The 17,200-nt window shown below is 38.5% G+C and overlaps 2 protein-coding genes across 2 annotated transcripts in view; both read right to left on the bottom strand.

Annotated features, from left to right (window-relative positions):
• Positions 1-1,125: 1,125 nt before the first annotated feature.
• On the bottom strand, positions 1,126-11,210 carry LOC127426673 (mitotic checkpoint protein BUB3). The gene is made up of 8 exons (XM_051673630.1): positions 11,160-11,210; positions 10,016-10,210; positions 9,864-9,933; positions 9,569-9,720; positions 9,326-9,484; positions 2,604-2,781; positions 2,208-2,424; positions 1,126-1,272 (listed from the first exon to the last, which is right to left on the bottom strand). Exons 1-8 carry the CDS (start codon positions 11,199-11,201, stop codon positions 1,263-1,265), a joined length of 1,023 nt encoding a protein of 340 aa, XP_051529590.1. The 5' UTR covers positions 11,202-11,210; the 3' UTR covers positions 1,126-1,262.
• A 5,414-nt stretch (positions 11,211-16,624) lies between these two features.
• The window catches only part of LOC127426685 (homeobox protein HMX3-like), a 1,445-nt gene continuing 869 nt past the window's right edge, over positions 16,625-17,200 (bottom strand). The window contains exon 2 of the mRNA XM_051673643.1: positions 16,625-17,200. This exon is cut by the window's right edge and continues 241 nt beyond it. Within this exon, the coding sequence (XP_051529603.1) occupies positions 16,963-17,200 (238 nt within the window). The 3' untranslated portion in view covers positions 16,625-16,962.

Raw genomic sequence — 17,200 nt, 5'->3', positions numbered from 1 at the left:
ACTCACAATAATGACTCATAACTGTTAGAGGAATTACTAACATCATTTAACAAACGCACAAATAACGTTTAGGATACTGAAGCAGCAGCTGAAGCCATTAGACAACACAAAGCTTTTTAATGCAATAATTGCATCTTATCTGCGCTGTTCATGTTCCACAGACTCTGTGTGTGAGTGTGTTTGTGAATGTGTGTGAGAGAGAGTGTGTGTGAGAGTGTGTGTAAGAGAGTGTTTGTGTGTGAGAGTGTGTTTGTGAGTGTGAGAGAGTGTTTGAATGTGTGTAAGAGTGTTTGTGAGTGTGTGTGAGAGAGTGTGTGTGATTGTGTAAGAGAGTGTTTGTGAGTGTGTGTGTGAGAGTGTGTGTGTGAGTGTTTGTGAGTGTGTGTGTGTGAGAGAGTGTTTGAGAGTGTGTAAGAGTGTTTGTGAGTGTGTGTGAGAGAGTAAGAGAGTGTTTGTGAGTGTGTAAGAGAGTGTTTGTGAGTGTGTGTGTGAGTGTGTGAGAGTGTGTGTGTGAGTGTTTGTGAGTGTGTGTGAGAGAGTGTGTGTGAGTATGTGTGAGAGTGAGTGTGTTTGTTTGTGTGTGAGAGTTTGAGTGTGTGTGTGTGTATGTGTTTGTGTGAGAGATATTCTAGAGTGCTAGAGAATACTATATTTTCTGTTATTACATCAAGTTCTTCTAGACTTTTTGGCTTACTGTGTATTTGACACAAATCTATAGAGGTCAACAGAAATATTTGTACTTGAGTGCAGTTTTGAATTCTTCGTACAGCAACGAAGTATTTGTAAGACTATAAAGAGCACATTTCTCTACAGGGTCATCTTCACTGACTGCACACAAACAAGATAAAAAATATACAGTGTAAGTAGTGTCATCAAATTCATGAGTCTTATGAGCCTGTCCTTGTAATGAATCATAATCGGCCCGACTTACTGACTGGATGTTTGTATGACATAAAAATGTTTAATCATGATAATAAAAAGAACATTAAACTGCGTGGTCAAAAAATACTGTTTAGTATGGGTTTATCATGATATATGAAACTGATGTTCTTGTAACAATGCAGTTTTGTTTCTTTAAGAACATAAATAGACAGGAAAGATTTGAGGACATACTGTAACAACATATAAAATATAAACATTTATTGAACTTATTACACAAAACAATTAAAAGACAAACAGAATGAAGAAAGTATTTAAAGTACAAACAGTGAACAATGTTTAATCGAATGAATATACATGAAGCTGCAGAATCAGAGCGGGACTCATGTTGACCTGTGAACACAAGAACACAAACATCACATGATATTATTACTGCTGTCTGATCGAACGCCACTTCAGCTCATGAATGTGTTACACGCTGAGATCGAGACCCCGTTTACACCTGATATTACCATCGGTCTCGAATGATCCGATCACAAGTGTTCAGCACTAAATGCACTGTAAGTGTCAGACTGCAGTAATCTATTTTAAAACATACACACACACACGTTCCTTCGTCATTCTGATCGATGCAGGAAATTCAATCTTCTGAGATTGTTAAAACTCTCTCGGATCATATTACTGCTCAAACAGACACCGCTGAATGTGTTCATCAATAAAGAACAATCTATAGCTATGATTTTGAGTTTAAAAACTGCAGCAGGAGGGGGTCTGGGTATCTCATCGAGTACTGATGCTGACTATCACACCTGGAGTCACAAGTTTGAATCCAGGGCGACTCCAGCCAGGTCTCCTAAGCAACCAAATAGGCCCGGTTGCTAGGGAGGGTAGAGTCACATGGGGTAACCTCCTCGTGGTCGCTATAATGTGGTTCGCTCTCGGTGGGGCGTGTGGAGAGTTGTGCGTGGATGTCGTGGAGAATAGCGTGAAGCCTCCACACACACTATGTCTCCACGGTAACGCACTTAACAAGTCACGTGATAAGATGTGCGGATTGACAGTCTCAGACGCGGAGACAAATGAGATTCGTCCTCCGCCGCCCGGATTGAGGTGAGTCACTACGCCACCATGAGGACTTAGAGCGCATTGGGAATTCCAAATTCCCAAAAAAAAAAACTGCAGCAGCATGTGATCATATGATGTTATCTGACCCATTTATGAAGTTTGCTACTAGTGATGGCCCTCAGAAGTAGGCTTTAATATTTTGCATGAGGACATTTTTGGCAATTTGGCCCTCAAATATAAATAAAGCAAGTAGTCAAACTCACTTGGGTTTCGTCTCGGCATCGGTGACCTGGCGGATGTAAACGGCGTCGGCAGGGTGTGAAATGTCGCCCTGTTCCTGCATGTAGGACGAGGCGATGGCGAGCAGAGATCCATCCACACTGAACGCCAAAGACGCAATGCTGGTTGGGTAACGATGAAACTGACACAAACGCTTCTTGTTGAACGGATCCCAGATGTTCACAAAGCCATCAGAGCCACCTGGACAAACAAACATCATTTCATGGTAAAATGACACTTTGCAGACATGCCAGGCCTCACAGAAAAAATAAATCCAAACTGAGGCTTCAGAGATACAGACCGCAAACTTGCTAAATACCACAAATACCAGAATTTCATCCTTAAACCCATCCAACTGATCAGAAAGTATTTAAGCGCACCTGTGGCGAATGTGTTGTGGATGCTGTGGAAAGAGATGGCGTTGACAGGATACACCTGTTCGATGCCGTTCTCCTTCAGTCTGTGGCATTTGAAGGCGTATTTCTTCTTCTGCACCTCCAGACTCGGATCCAGATACTCCACTGCGACTCTGCCCTCAATAGAGCTCAACACGTAACCCTGAAATCAACCAATCAATAACTGCATGACAAGCTGTTCAGCTCGTATCAAACGCTTGATAAGCACAAGTGTTGTTCTTTCACATTTTTGAAATAAATACAATGTAAAATACCTATTTAAAGGGGTCAAGACATGAGGAATAAAATGTTCCTTGATCTTTTGATATAAGAGGTCATTGCACTATAAAAACATACAAGTTTCAGAACTGAAAACTTCCTCCTCAATAGAAAGTGCATTTATTTAAATCAGGCTCCAGAAACGGCTCGTTTGTAATTTGTGGAACTTGTGACGTCACAAGGACCAAATACATCAGCATATGACTGCCTCTTCAGCAAGACATCAACACATATTTTTCCATCATTGCACCCTTGGCCCCGCCCACTGGTGTTCAGTCACAGGTGAAGAGAGACATGGGCCTTACACAGGACACCTTCATGTAGGGCTGCACAATTAATCGTATTTTAATCGCGATCACGATTTCTGCCTCTCACGGTTAATTAAGCATATTCGTCTACAATATTAGTGAGCTAGCAAACAGAAGGTGTCAACCAGGCAAAGCTGCAAATTGTTCTTCATTGTCATTGTAGGCTGTGTCTACGGATAGACCAAATCACAAGCTCTTTCCTCGTCTGTTTTCACCTCACCTGACCAATCATGCTCTCTTCAGAAGTTCACTAGTGACCAATCATTGTTTCTCTTTCGAGCACGTGCTGATATGTACTGCACCGTAGATGTGTACGAGTCTCGTATGTGCGGCACACGAGGATAATGATACGGCGTTCTGTGCTCGATGCACGTGAAATTAATTCCATCTCGTGCTTTGATAATGTATGTTTTGTACAGAACAGCTGTGCTCTGAGTTCGGTTCATGCACGTCACTAACATGCGCTGACCGTGTTACCTCTGCTGGTGACACACAGAAACAACACTGTTTCATTCAAAATTAAAGGCTTGAATAAATAATTAGGCTTCCTTCAAAATAGATGCTTGAGACTGTATAGCAATTCTGTGCGCTCAATTACAATATATAGAAATATATTACTATTAGCCTATATATTACTATGGGGTATGGGGATATAATAATAATAATAATAACTAGATTGAAAAGTTTGTGGACAAACTTTAGGTTGGCTTGAGAAAGCCTAGCCTGAAAGTTTGAAGTAGTTTTAAAAGCTTGAAGTTTGAAGTAGTTACAAGTTTAAGTAGTAGTTTTAAAGTTCAAACTTTAAAGATTATAAGACCATTCATTCTATCAGATAGATAGATAGATAGATAGATATGTTCTGGTTCAGAGATATGTGATTTGTTACTTGGTTGCTAGGCAGTTACCAAGGTGATCCTCAAAAGGCTCCTTGCTACCCTGAGTCAAATGAAAGAAATCCGAAGTCTCTATGATGTTCTGGTGCAGAGATATGTGATTTGTTACTTGGTTGCTAGGTTAACCCCATCTGGTTGCTAAGCAGTTACCAGGGTGATACTATTCAAGGCTCCTTGCCATCCTGAGTGAAATAAGTCAACCTGGAAGTCTCTATGATTTTCTGGTTCAGAGATATGTGATTTGTTACTTGGGTAACCCCATCTGGTTGCTAGGCAGTTACCAGGGTGATGCTTAACATGGCTACTTCCCATCCTGAGTGAAATAAGTCAACCTGGAAGTCTCTACAATTTTCTGGTGCAGAGATATGTGATTTGTTACTTGGTTGCTAGGGTAACCCCATCTGGTTGCTAGGCAGTTACCGAGGTGATACTTAACATGGCTCCTTGCCATCCTGAGTGAAATAAGTCCACCCAGAAGTCTCTACAATTTTCTGGTGCAGAGATATGTGATTTGTTACTTGGTTGCTAGGGTAACCCCATGTGGTTGCTAGGCAGTTACCAGAGTGATACTTAATGAGGCTCCTTGCTTTCCTGAGTGAAATATGTCAACCCGGAAGTCTCTACGGCATTCTGATCCTGAGATACCCATCTTAGTGATTTTGAATGGAAGTCAATGGTGTTTGGTTGCTAGGTTGCTCTAAATGGTTGCTAAGGCATGGCTAAGTAGTTCCCATGATGATAGTTGTAGACTGATTGCTCATTCAATTAAAACAAGCCAACTGTCATGTCTCTAGGACATTCTGATCCGAAGATATCACACTCTAAGTGAAAGCAATAGTGTTGGTTGCTAGGGTGCTCTAAATGGTTGTCAGGGCGTGGCTAGCCAGTGAACAGAGAGATTCTTATTGGCTGCTTACTAACCTGACTCAAAGAGCCAATCCCCAAGTGTTTACAACATTCTGTTCTGAAGATATACTTCTGAGACATTTTGAATGGAAGTTAATGGGGGGTGGTTGCTAGGGTCCCATAAATGGTTGTTAGGGCGTGGATATGCCATTTCCAAGGTGATAATTAAAGAGTGATTGGTATCCCAATTGAAAAATAGCCCGCCCCATGTATCTATGTCATTCTGATTGGGAGATATGATCTGGCAACTTTCTTGCATTGACTGCCATTTTAGGAAAAAAATTATCTTCCCATAGTACCCAATGGGACTTTTTGGTACAGTTTTTTGCCCTGGGGTACATTTTTCCCCCAAACACAGGGTATGTTCGAACATGGCTTGCTAGCCTGAATCAAATGATAGCACCCACATGTGTCTAGGACATACTGATCAGAAGATATCACACAGCCATTTTGAATGGAAGTCAGTGGGGATGGTTGCTAGGGTGCTCTAAATGGTTGTTAGGGTGTGGCTAAGTAGTTTTTCAAATGGATACATGAAGACTGATTGCTCACCCACGTGAAATAAGCCAACTGCCATGTCTGTATATGTTCTGATCCAAAGATATCCCTCTCAGCCATTTTTAATGTTAGTCAATAGGACTGGTTGCTAGGGTGCTCTAAATTGTTGCTAAGGTGTGGCTAGCCAGTGACCAGAGAGATTGTTATTGGCTGATTACTAATCTGACTGAAAAGAGCCAATCCCCAAGTGTCTATGACATTCTGTCCTGAAGATATCCTTCTGAGCCATTTTGAATGGAAGTCTATGGGGGCGGTTGCTAGGGTGCCGTAAATGGTTGCTAGGGCGTGGCTACACCATTTCCAAGATGATCCTTAAAGACTGATTGGTAGCCCGATTGAAATGAGCCCACCCCCAAGTCTCTATGTCATTCTGATTGGGAGATATGATTTGACAACTTTCTTGCATTGCCATAGTAGGAAAGAAAAATGTTTTCACAGGCGAGACCCTTGCCATAGTATGCCTATGGGAAATTTTTGGGAAGTTGTTTGCCCCCCAGGGGTGCACCGTACCCCCAATCCCTTAGAAAAGTCATAGCACAGGTGTCGTCAATAGGCCGGTCGATTTGACACCTAATTCATGGGTCTACTACAAACGGTGCGGGACGAGTTAGGTGCCGAAGTTTTGTACGGAATAAGAATAATAATAAGTATGTGAGATTACAATAGTGATGCTTTGCTAATAATAATAAGTTTAAATAGGATTTCAGAATGTTGGCTCTCAAGCCAACCTAATAATAATTTAAAGAAATTTCACCATTATCGTGCAGCTTTACTGTCATGTCTGACTTAAATGTTTTTCTACATAAACCTGCACTACATGAACGGCTTTGACCGTTATCATACATCTCGCGCCACTTTTAACTTGTTGATGTGCATTCCCCCCCCCAGAACTGATGTCACTTTGCTTAAATTAGTTCACATTTACTATATAGTCTAGTCAAAAAAAAAAAAAAGGAGTTAATAATGTTGACAAATTATAAAGATGTATAATTTGTCAACATTATGAACAATTCTGAATGGCACACTATGTAAATGTGAACTCATTTAAGCAAAGTAAAGTCAAACCCACGGGTGAGGTCAATGAGCATTAACAGGTTAAAATATGCAATGTCAAGTTATAACTCTAAAAAGGAGACCCCCCATCATGTTTCATCTTGCCGTTGCGTATTTTGAAGGCGTCCTGGACGGTCTTTGAACCAATCTGTGCTATATTTAATTGTTAGTATTTTGTACACATGCAGGGTTTCTGCACAGTTTTTAAAATCAAATTTAAGACTTTTCAAGACCTGAACAAATCAAATTAACACTGTATCTCCAATACCAAAACAAACCCACACAATCTCAAAATAAATCATGTATCACAGACTCTTACTTAAACAGGCAGGGGCGTTACCGTGGAGACAGCACGTGTGGAGGCTTCACGCTATTCTCCGCGGCATCCACGCACAACTCACCACACGCCCCACCGAGAGTGAGAACCACATTATAGCGACCACGAGGAGGTTACCCCATGTGACTCTACCCTCCCTAGCAACCGGGCCAATTTGGTTGCTTAGGAGACCTGGCTGGAGTCACTCAGCACACCCTGGATTCAAACTCACGACTCCAGGTGTGATAGTCAGCATCTTTACTCGCTGAGATACCCAGGCCCCCCAATCTGCAAATAGTATTTAAATTAGCAGTCTATATTAAATGTTCTGAGTCTTCCTGTGATGGGGGGGTCCAGACAGAGGATACAAGAGTCCAAATTGAATTAAATTTCAGATACAGTTTATGGTGCAACTAAACTACCAATAACTAGGGGGAAAAAGGAAAAAGATTTTATTCATAGTGTGGAACTTTTAACTTTAAATACAGCGGGGACTCTTATTTTGAAATGTTTGCGCTTCACAGCTTCCAGCTGCTCATTCAAACAGATAATGGAAATAAAATGTGCTCTCCAATAATCTACAGCATATTACAATATAAACACTTAAAAGTAAACATTGTTATATTTCATCAACACTATAAAATCATCATCATGAACAGTTGATCATTAGTGATCGCTTGTCATACATTTTCGATATGTCCTTATGATTACGAACTGTTCTGCAACAGCTGGAAACACACACAATCCCCCGCACGCTTTAAGAAAATACAATAGTGCCACATTTTCACTCTGAAAGATGCACTGCATGCACTTATTTATTTAAATCGTATTCTTTTGATGTCTGATACTCACATTAGATCGTATCACGATTCCTGTCTTTCCGGCTCAAATTTAAGAACTCTTTAAATGATAATTAAGACTTTTGTTGTATCATTTAAGACTTCTGACCTTAAATTTGGGAAAACTGAATATAAGACATTAAGACTTTTTAAGGATCCTCAGGAACGCTAACATGCACTAGATGGACATCTTTAATCGTTTCGATTAGTTTCCGGCGATATGTGGCGCGTTTTATGAGCGGTACAAGTGCAACTTTTAAAAACGTGTCTCATTCTGCTGCTGGGTTAGGGTTAACATGGGAGATGTGAGATGTCGCTCCGGTGAAGACCAGCGTCTCTGCTTTGGCCTGTTGAAGCCGGTTGAAGAACCCAACATCGCCATGGACCGTATTACGTTTGTGTATTCAGAACATTTCAGCTTGGATTGTATTTGTTTTCAGCTCAGATCAGCACGGACTGCTTGTGAACCAGTCACAATATGATTCAAGCTTTGCAAAGGAACTGTTATTGATAGATGCGGCAGTTAAACACTACCGGACCTGCGAGTAAACCTTTTAATTCACGAATGTTTCAAATAGTGTTTGATAGTTGCTGTGCTTGAGTGAACATTTTGATACATTCAGATGACGTGTTAATCCTGAAGTGTAGTTGAATTAATTATAATGTCAAATTTTCATTTTCTTTCAGTTGAGTTTCAAATATAGCTGAATTTAAGAGGCTGCAGGAAGTTAGCCAATCAGAACAGTGGGCGTTTACATTCAAGTCTTAAAGGGCCAGAGACAGGGTGCAAAAAGATCATATATTATTAAATTATGACTGTCAGTAAAGTTGTTGTTTTTTTTTTACATCAGAACATTGTAAGTGGACCTCGGGGAAGATAAAAAAAAATAAAGTCAGCTTGAGTTGCGCTGACTGTCCCCTACTGACACACGTTCATAAAAACTGGTGGTACATCAAGCTTGAATTGCTCCGATAAGAAAGATTGCTTCCTTATCACAGAATTTACATACGGATCAAGGGTATGATTAAACTGCATACATCTTTTTTGTGCGTTACTTTTCAAATAATTAATACTATTATATATACTATAATAATTAATGTAACACTACATGAACACATTAAATTGACAGCCCTACATTAAACAGAGATTAATAATATCTTAAGTTACCATGTTCACTTTAACAGCCCTAAAAATACATAATGTAAAATCTTTTTCTTTCAAATTTTCCACAGACCTCCAGCACCAATTTGTGGCCCCCAGACCCTAAATCTAAATAAGCATAAACTCTGAGTTCACAGTACGATCAGAGGCGCTTCTGAACCCGCATGATTTAGTCTCTCAGTCACGATCCAATTATGATATCGTGCATTGTGATATATTGTATTTTATGGTATCATGAGGGGCCTGGCGATATCCAGCCCTAGTCAGATCTGTCCGAGATGCTAAAATGTGGAAAATCCCTTTTGACTTGAAGATGGGAACAGTACATAGAAACAGTATTTCACAGGTACAGGTGTGTGTGTGTGTGTGTGTGTGTGTCTGTCTGAGTTTCACCTGTTTGTTGGGAAACGCTCGTATGCAGCGCGTCTGATATTTCAGGCTGGATTCACGTCTCTGCTGCACATATCCCATGTTCCTCAAATCCCATACGAGCACACGCCGGCCCGCTGTTCCCACGATCAGACGATCTCCTGCCACAGACAGCGTGTACACCTGAAACACAGTGAAACAGCACGTTAAAACACCATTCTCCCTTCAGAACGACACCATCCCACTCACAGACAGACGTTTGTTTACCTTCTCAGGCTGTGTGAATGTTCCGGCATTACACGGTGTTCTGGGGTCCCACAGTCTCACAGACATATCCCAGCTGCCCGTTACCATGACATTGACCTCTGGACAGTATTCCACACAGCGAATTGGAGCATCATGTGTCCCGACGATTGTATCTGAGGAGGATACAGACAGTAGCAGTAAAGACACACCAACAACAGCCGTCAGATACAGCATTCATCAGTGAACGAAGGGTTAGGGTTGAATTCTATTTTCATTAATTTTTTATTGATTTTAGAGATGAATTGTTGCAACCAACCTTGATCCGTGTTCAAATCGTGAGTCTTTAGCTGGTTGTCCAGACCGCCACTCCAGGCGTGAGTCGGATCCTAAAACAACAAACGAAACAGACAAAATTAAACAGTGAAACTCATGGCTGTCCGGTGTTTGTGTGGTAATGTTGGCACTCACATAGAAAGCGCAGTCCAGCACAGGGGCCAGATGTGTGTATTTCATCCTCATGCTGTTTGCGCTGACGTCAAAGAGACGAACTGAACAATCCCATGACGACACCAGCAGGAACTGAGCTGAAGTGGGACTGAACTTCACTGCTGAGACACCGTCCTCCGGACCCTGGGTCAACTTGAACTCATTGGATCCAGTCATCTGAACACACACAGAGAGACAGACAGACACACAAACACACACAGACAGACACACACACACACAGAGAGACAGACAGACACACACACACACAGAGAGACAAACAGACAGACACACACACAGAGAGACAGACAGACAGACACACACACAGAGAGACAGACAGACAGACACACACACAGAGAGACAGACAGACACACACACACACAGAGACAGACAGACACACACACACACACACACACAGACACACACACAGAGAGACAGACAGACAGACACACACACACACACACACACACACAGAGAGACAGACAGACAGACACACACACAGACAGACACACAAAGAGATACAGACAGACAGACACAGAGACACACACAGACAGACAGACAGACAGACACAGCACACACACACACACACACACACACACACACACACACACACACGAGAGAGAGAGAGAGAGAGAGAGACGTATCTTTCAGATGCCACATTTATTGAATTATTATTAGACTTATTAGTGGTGTTTTTAATGCGAGCATCACCATCACTAGAGCCTTTTATTATTTTAATAAACCTCCACATTTTACGCGGGAACACACCACGTGTACTTCAGAACACACAAATGACGTTTCTGTTCTGATTCCCTTCACACAGGAATAATGCTCAAACTAAAGCGTGCCGTTAAAACAATTCAACTCGAAGCACAAATAAAGTTTACATTACGCTCTTAAATTAAAATGAAGTTCAAATACAGATGATTTTAAACTGTAAACTCTCTGAATCACAAACACGAAGAATACGGCCGATAAATCCTCACAGCAGTGTATTTGATTCAGAGCTAAAGACCTCGCTGTGAGATCTGAGTAAAACACGATGTAGTATAAGTGATTATGATCGATTATCACATTATGATTATATATTTCTATTAAAAATTTTTTTTTAAATCTCGTGAAATCTCACCGTGCTGCTGTTGTCCACTGCTGCTCTACCGTTCACCACCATCGCTCTGCTCTGATTGGGCGGTTCACAACAGTGCTCTATTCTGATTGGGCCGTTCATCACCATCGCTCTGCTCTGATTGGGCCGTTCACAACAGTGCTCTGATTGGGCCGTTTACAACCGTGCTCTGTTCTGATTGGGCCATTCACCACTATCGCTCTGGTCTGATTGGGCCGTTCACAACAGTGCTCTGCTCTGATTGGTCCATTTCAAATTTTTGTCTCGTATTCTCGAGTGCTGATTGGCTGCAATGATTATGTTCCGGGTAGGGATGATGCCAGTTGAATCAGCGCTGAACCGAAACATTTAGTTTCATTAACATTCATAAACATTAATACTCAAAGAATATTATGTCCGAAATACATGGAGGTATAAACAGGGTTGGGTGGATTGCTTAAAGCATTCTGGGCTGAATACTAAATACTCTCTCTAAAATGTATTCAGTAAAGTATTTCGAATACATAAAATAAAAAGTAATGTATTCAGAATATTTAAATACATATTTATAAAGGCTAGGCACAATTGGAAGAATTACATGTGATATGTCATTATTATCTTATCTGATGTGCAACACCTCCAGTTTGAATTAATCTAAGTGAATCTGAATAGCTTGTTTCTTTAAATTAGATGTGGAGTTGGACACTTTATAGGTTTTTCTTTATGGAACAGAAGGCAGTTTGTGGTCAGCTACAATATTTTAGTATTTTAACAACATTTTAATCTTCTTCTTAACCCATTATTTGATTGGACTGACAAAGAACAATGTATTCTGACACACAATTAGATCATGCAAATGTAAATAAACCATATTTATTTTCAAGATAACTGGATGCCACGTGCAGAAATTAAACAAGATATTGAGGTCATGTGACTGTAGTATATAAAATGATTTTAACTAGACTTGCTTGCATACTTCCATATTAGGCCTTTTTATTCATTTTCTACCTCTTTTATTACTGACACTTTTATTTTGGTGCTCTTGATTCTTTGTTTTATTTTTTTAATTGTCACCCCACATCATAGACCAAATAAATTATATTTAAACAAAACATCAATGCATTATGACTGCATAATAATATTTAGCGGGGTAAAGTTTAATTTAAGTTTAATATTTATTAATTATTTGCATATGGTGCATAAGAGACCGACTGAAAAGTTCATACACTGTGCTAAAACGTCAATGGTATCCAAGTGTTCATTGCACCTTGCATGTTCTGTCTTAAACACTTTTATTAAAATAAAATGTACCCATTCTAAAGATTTTAAATTGTATGTATAACTTACATTTTAATTGAATGAATTAATAAATGAATACTTGGACACCTCTGGCGTTTTAGTGCTTTCAGATGGTCCCTTACAAGCACTAGTTCATGAAAGCCCATAGGAGCATTTTTAAGCATAATGCTCCAGCTACAACAAGCGTTGACCATTTGAGTTCAGTGTTTTATTCCTGTATGATATAGTCATATATTCTTTAGCTTAATTGTGCTAATGATGTCGCTGTAAAATTGTCGGCTCCAGAGAGCACGGGTAGGAGAATCCGGATGTCAGACGAATAATGAGCCAGTAACTAATATCTGGAGATAAGGTAGAAGATCAGCATTAGTTTTGCATCTTTGGACATGTCAGCTCCAGTTCTACTTAATGTTGATTATAAATGAAGTTACTTTTACAGCACAATTTCCCATGTTATTATCACAAAACCTGATCTGGATCTGATTTTCTGCTGTATTGAATGCACCTGAGCCCAACTGGTTAGAGATCGCTCTTATTTGGCAAGCATTTATTATAAAATATTTTTTATATCTGTCAGGTTCTCATTTCTCGAACAACATACAGTACACATTTTGTTATTTACTATGATATATTTTTTCACCGTCTTTAATGTTTTGCATTATACAATGCAGAAACAAGACAAATTTAGTGCAATAAGTTTGGCAAAACAAACAAAGGACTCTGATGAAACGGCACGCTGGAACAGATGTGAAGAAACAGGAATGAAGAAACAGCAGCTAGTGTTATACGGGGCCACACCGCACCTGCAATGGCAAATGTATTATGAATACACTTAAAAGCATAAACCCTTTATAAACACCCCACTAAAGCCCAAATAAATGACTTACCTTCAGTGAGAAAGGCTCTTATACACTAAGCCACATCAACGCACTTCAACCTAATAATATATACAGATGAATATTCGTGCTGTTGAGTACAGGTGCAAGAGTAAAAAGCAAACATTCAACTCACCGGGAGAGAGAAAACAACAGAGTTTATCCTGCTGCATCTCTTGCAAATGAAATGCAAAAGAAGCACTAAATAGTTTACAGGGAAGATAACAAACACAACGTCCTCTTTATTAACACCGTTTATCAATCAAATACTTAATGCACACCAATCACAAGGAAGAGGCACACGCGTGCTCAATAACGGAGAACTGAGCTTAATATTAGCAACTGCATTCTCTTATAAGAGGCGCACACCAAGCGTGCTCTATAAGGAATGCACAGACACTGACAGACATAATAATGATTAAAAACATATGAAAGCCATCTTACTGGTCACTTATATGATGCATGCAAACTTTTTAAACTCATAGTAACTGAGATACATACATTTAAAAATACACTTGTTACACTGGACCATTTAAAATGAACTAGTGAATTTAAAAATGTGTTTAAAAAATCTTTACTATTTACATTACCTGTACATGCTGATTATAGCCTACTGATTAAATTCTAACCTAAAATCTAGATAGGCTATTGTTCATTTTACCCAATAATTTTACCGCATTAGTCATTCTAAGGAGCATGGCAACATGGCTTAAAGTTTGTGGCTAAAACCAGAATATTAGGGTGTATTGACTAACCCTAATTGAAACATTTGAAAATTAATTTGTCATGAGCATGTTTGGTTATATGTGAATTTTTTTATTTATTTATTTATTTTACTAAATTTGGTGAATTTCTGCATGTCCGCACATATTAAAACAGCAAATGATGTTTTATATGTGTACAGGGGGCATTTAAGGTATAATACAGTTGCATATGAACATAGGACATACTTATTAATATTATGCACATACCCAAACCCCTTATCTAAACTTAACCCATCAGTAGAGTGTGTAAACATGATAAGAAGCTGTTGTGTGTGTAATTGTCGCGTATTAGATGTCCAGCGACGACATTGGCTGTAGTGAAAGTCATAGGAATTCAAACAGTCGCACGATATCATACGAATTAGCCAAATTTAGAAAAATCGTACGAATCCTGACGATTTCGCTGTGAGAGTGTGTACCGCCCCTGCTGTTTAGCTAGCTCAAGGGGGGCCTACATAATATTTTCAGGTGGTTTTAATGTTGTGGCTGATCGGTATATGTATATATATATATATATATATATATATATATATATATATATATATATATATATATATATATATATATAATCAAAATACTACAAAATTGCCGTTGTCATATACAGTATGTAGCATTACTCAAATTCAATTCAGTTTTATTTATAAAGCAGTTTAAACCCTTCAGCGTAGACTAAAGTGCTGTATTAAAAACTAGCTTTCAAGACAAAGCTAATTAATAAAAACATAGAAATGAACATAAAATAATGAAGTGGGAATACACAAAGGATCTGTTTAGCACTCAGTTCCATTATGATGTTGTAAAGAGAACAAGTGCGTCTTAAGATGTGTTTTAAATATATTAATCTTTAATCGTGAAGAAGCAGTTGATTGGCAGATCGAAATATACTTTATTGTCTTCTGAATCTGAACTCGAACCGGTAACCAGTGAAGGGATGCAGAATTGTGATATATGATGAAATGCACACTTATATATCCAGATCCAGAGCATTGCAACAGTGTCATTTAAATATACATACCGGATGCTCAAATAAGGACATTTATCAAATGCTATGTATCAGATTTCTGTCTTGAACGTCCCTGATATATTGTTGCTTATTTATATCATCTTAAATGGTGTAATTAGAAATGTTTTGGGTCTAACAGGTGAACAGATATAATCGACACAGATAATTAAAGCACATTTGCACAACTCTTCCTCATTGCAGGCATGGCATAATTATAAAGGAATATTCCGAATGTATTTATTAATTCTGTAATCATTCCTCGGGGAATATGCAGATGATTCTCATTATTATAAAAACAGAGATTTAACCTGATACATGATCATTGATTAAAAATGGATCCCATTTCATTTGATTATAAATTAAAGCATTTCTATCTCTTGTATCATTTCTCTTTTTTACATTGAGCAGAAAATAGCCTGTAAATTATACTCTAACATTAATATCAAAATAAGATTTGATGGTCAACATGAATAATGAAATAAATAATCGAGCGTGTTATATTTATATATTCATTAAATCTCAAGACCTCTCTGATCATTTTAAATGTGTTTCAGTGTCTGCTCTATTCCTGTTTTACTCAATTACAGTTTATGGAATTAATTGACTTATTTTGTATGAATTATTTTGAATTAAATTCCATATATTAAAAGGTCATTTTACATGAAAAGATAAACAGCTTTATATGAAATATAATTATTTTATTTCAGATTATTTTGGCCATTTGTGATATAAAAATATAGGCCGATAAACGTTGAATGAAAAAAAAAATAAAAATAACATCATCTTAATCATTTGCTTAATTATTTTTGATAGTGTAGGATTGAATCAAACTCACGTGTAGGAGGATTAACTTCATTAAAAACATTGTTTTAAACGTCATACTCGATTTGACAGCTGTAATATTCGCTGGAAAGACAGTAAAATGTGAAATATTATAATATGTTTTATTTTGCGTTAATAACACCTCAGCAGCATCTCAGATTTCATAAATCAGAATTATAGATTATATATAAATGATCGTCTAATATGAATATATTGTACTGTAAACAGATTAACGTTCATGATAATTATAATTATATTAAAAGAGAAACCTGCTTTATCATAAAACCCCACAATATAAACATGATCTCTATTATTATTTGTTGTTGTTTCATTGTAAACTGTCATAAGGTGAAGACAACAGAGCAATAAAGACAAATATAAATAAACAAATAAATGATTGATCAGCAGAAGACAAAAATAAATGAGTTTATAGTTTTAGTGCTTTTATACTGCAACACACCTTCAGTATAATGCACATTTTTATTATCATATATACATTAAATAGCTTGAAGTAAAACATCTGAGACAATTTTACAATCATTAAAATGGTTCATAGTTTATAATTTCAGGCTCTTCATAATTTCAGACAAACACAGAAGAAAACTAACAATTAATGTCAGTCGAACAATGTCTAAATTCTGAAATGTAAAGAGAACTGCACATACTCGATTTACTTCATACAGTATTCAAGAACAGAGAGAATAATTTCCTTTTGTGTGTCCGTTTAGACAAAAACATTTGGGGTAATAATAATAATAATAATAATAATAATAATAATAATAATAATAATAATAATAATAATAATAATAATAAACAGCAGTGGCTGGGTGACAAAGCGCAAAAACAATTCTTCAATAAACAAGATGTAATAACTTTAATAGCTTAACTTTCTCTTTTTTACAGACATTAAATCAGGTGTCATCTGCTCGTGCATGATGATCTTCTGGAGGTTCGGTGTCTTGATCAAGTTCTCAGCTCAACATAAAGCACAGTGTAAACACTACGCCATAGCACCTAGAGCTCCAGGATCGAGTCCTCTCTGCGTTAAATAACGGCGCTCATCATCACACGGGTCTGATCAGAGGATGCGGGTAGTAAAGCGCGTGCGTGAGGGTCAGACCAGCAGCGCGCGCGCTCTCCGCGTGCTCGTGGTACAGGATGGGCACGCGCACGATCCTCTGCGCGTGACTGAGGTTCGCGGCTTCCAGTTCGGCCGACAGCTGTCGCTTCCATTTATTCCGCCGGTTCTGGAACCAGATTTTCACCTGAGTCTCAGTGAGGTGGAGCGACGCGGCGAGTCCG

Source organism: Myxocyprinus asiaticus, chromosome 36 (genome assembly GCF_019703515.2).
Source record: "Myxocyprinus asiaticus isolate MX2 ecotype Aquarium Trade chromosome 36, UBuf_Myxa_2, whole genome shotgun sequence".
Lineage (NCBI taxonomy): Eukaryota > Metazoa > Chordata > Actinopteri > Cypriniformes > Catostomidae > Myxocyprinus > Myxocyprinus asiaticus.
This window is presented reverse-complemented; position numbering and strand designations above follow the sequence as displayed.

Coding starts and splice junctions, on each gene's coding strand:
- LOC127426673 (XM_051673630.1), bottom strand. CDS start 11,201: ATGGTGGTGAACGGTAGAGCAGCAGTGGACAACAGCAGCACG. Junction 9,721..9,863: donor CGATTTGAACACGGATCAAG/GTTGGTTGCAAC, acceptor TATCCTCCTCAG/ATACAATCGTCGGGACACAT. Junction 2,425..2,603: donor CCACAACACATTCGCCACAG/GTGCGCTTAAAT, acceptor TTGTTTGTCCAG/GTGGCTCTGATGGCTTTGTG.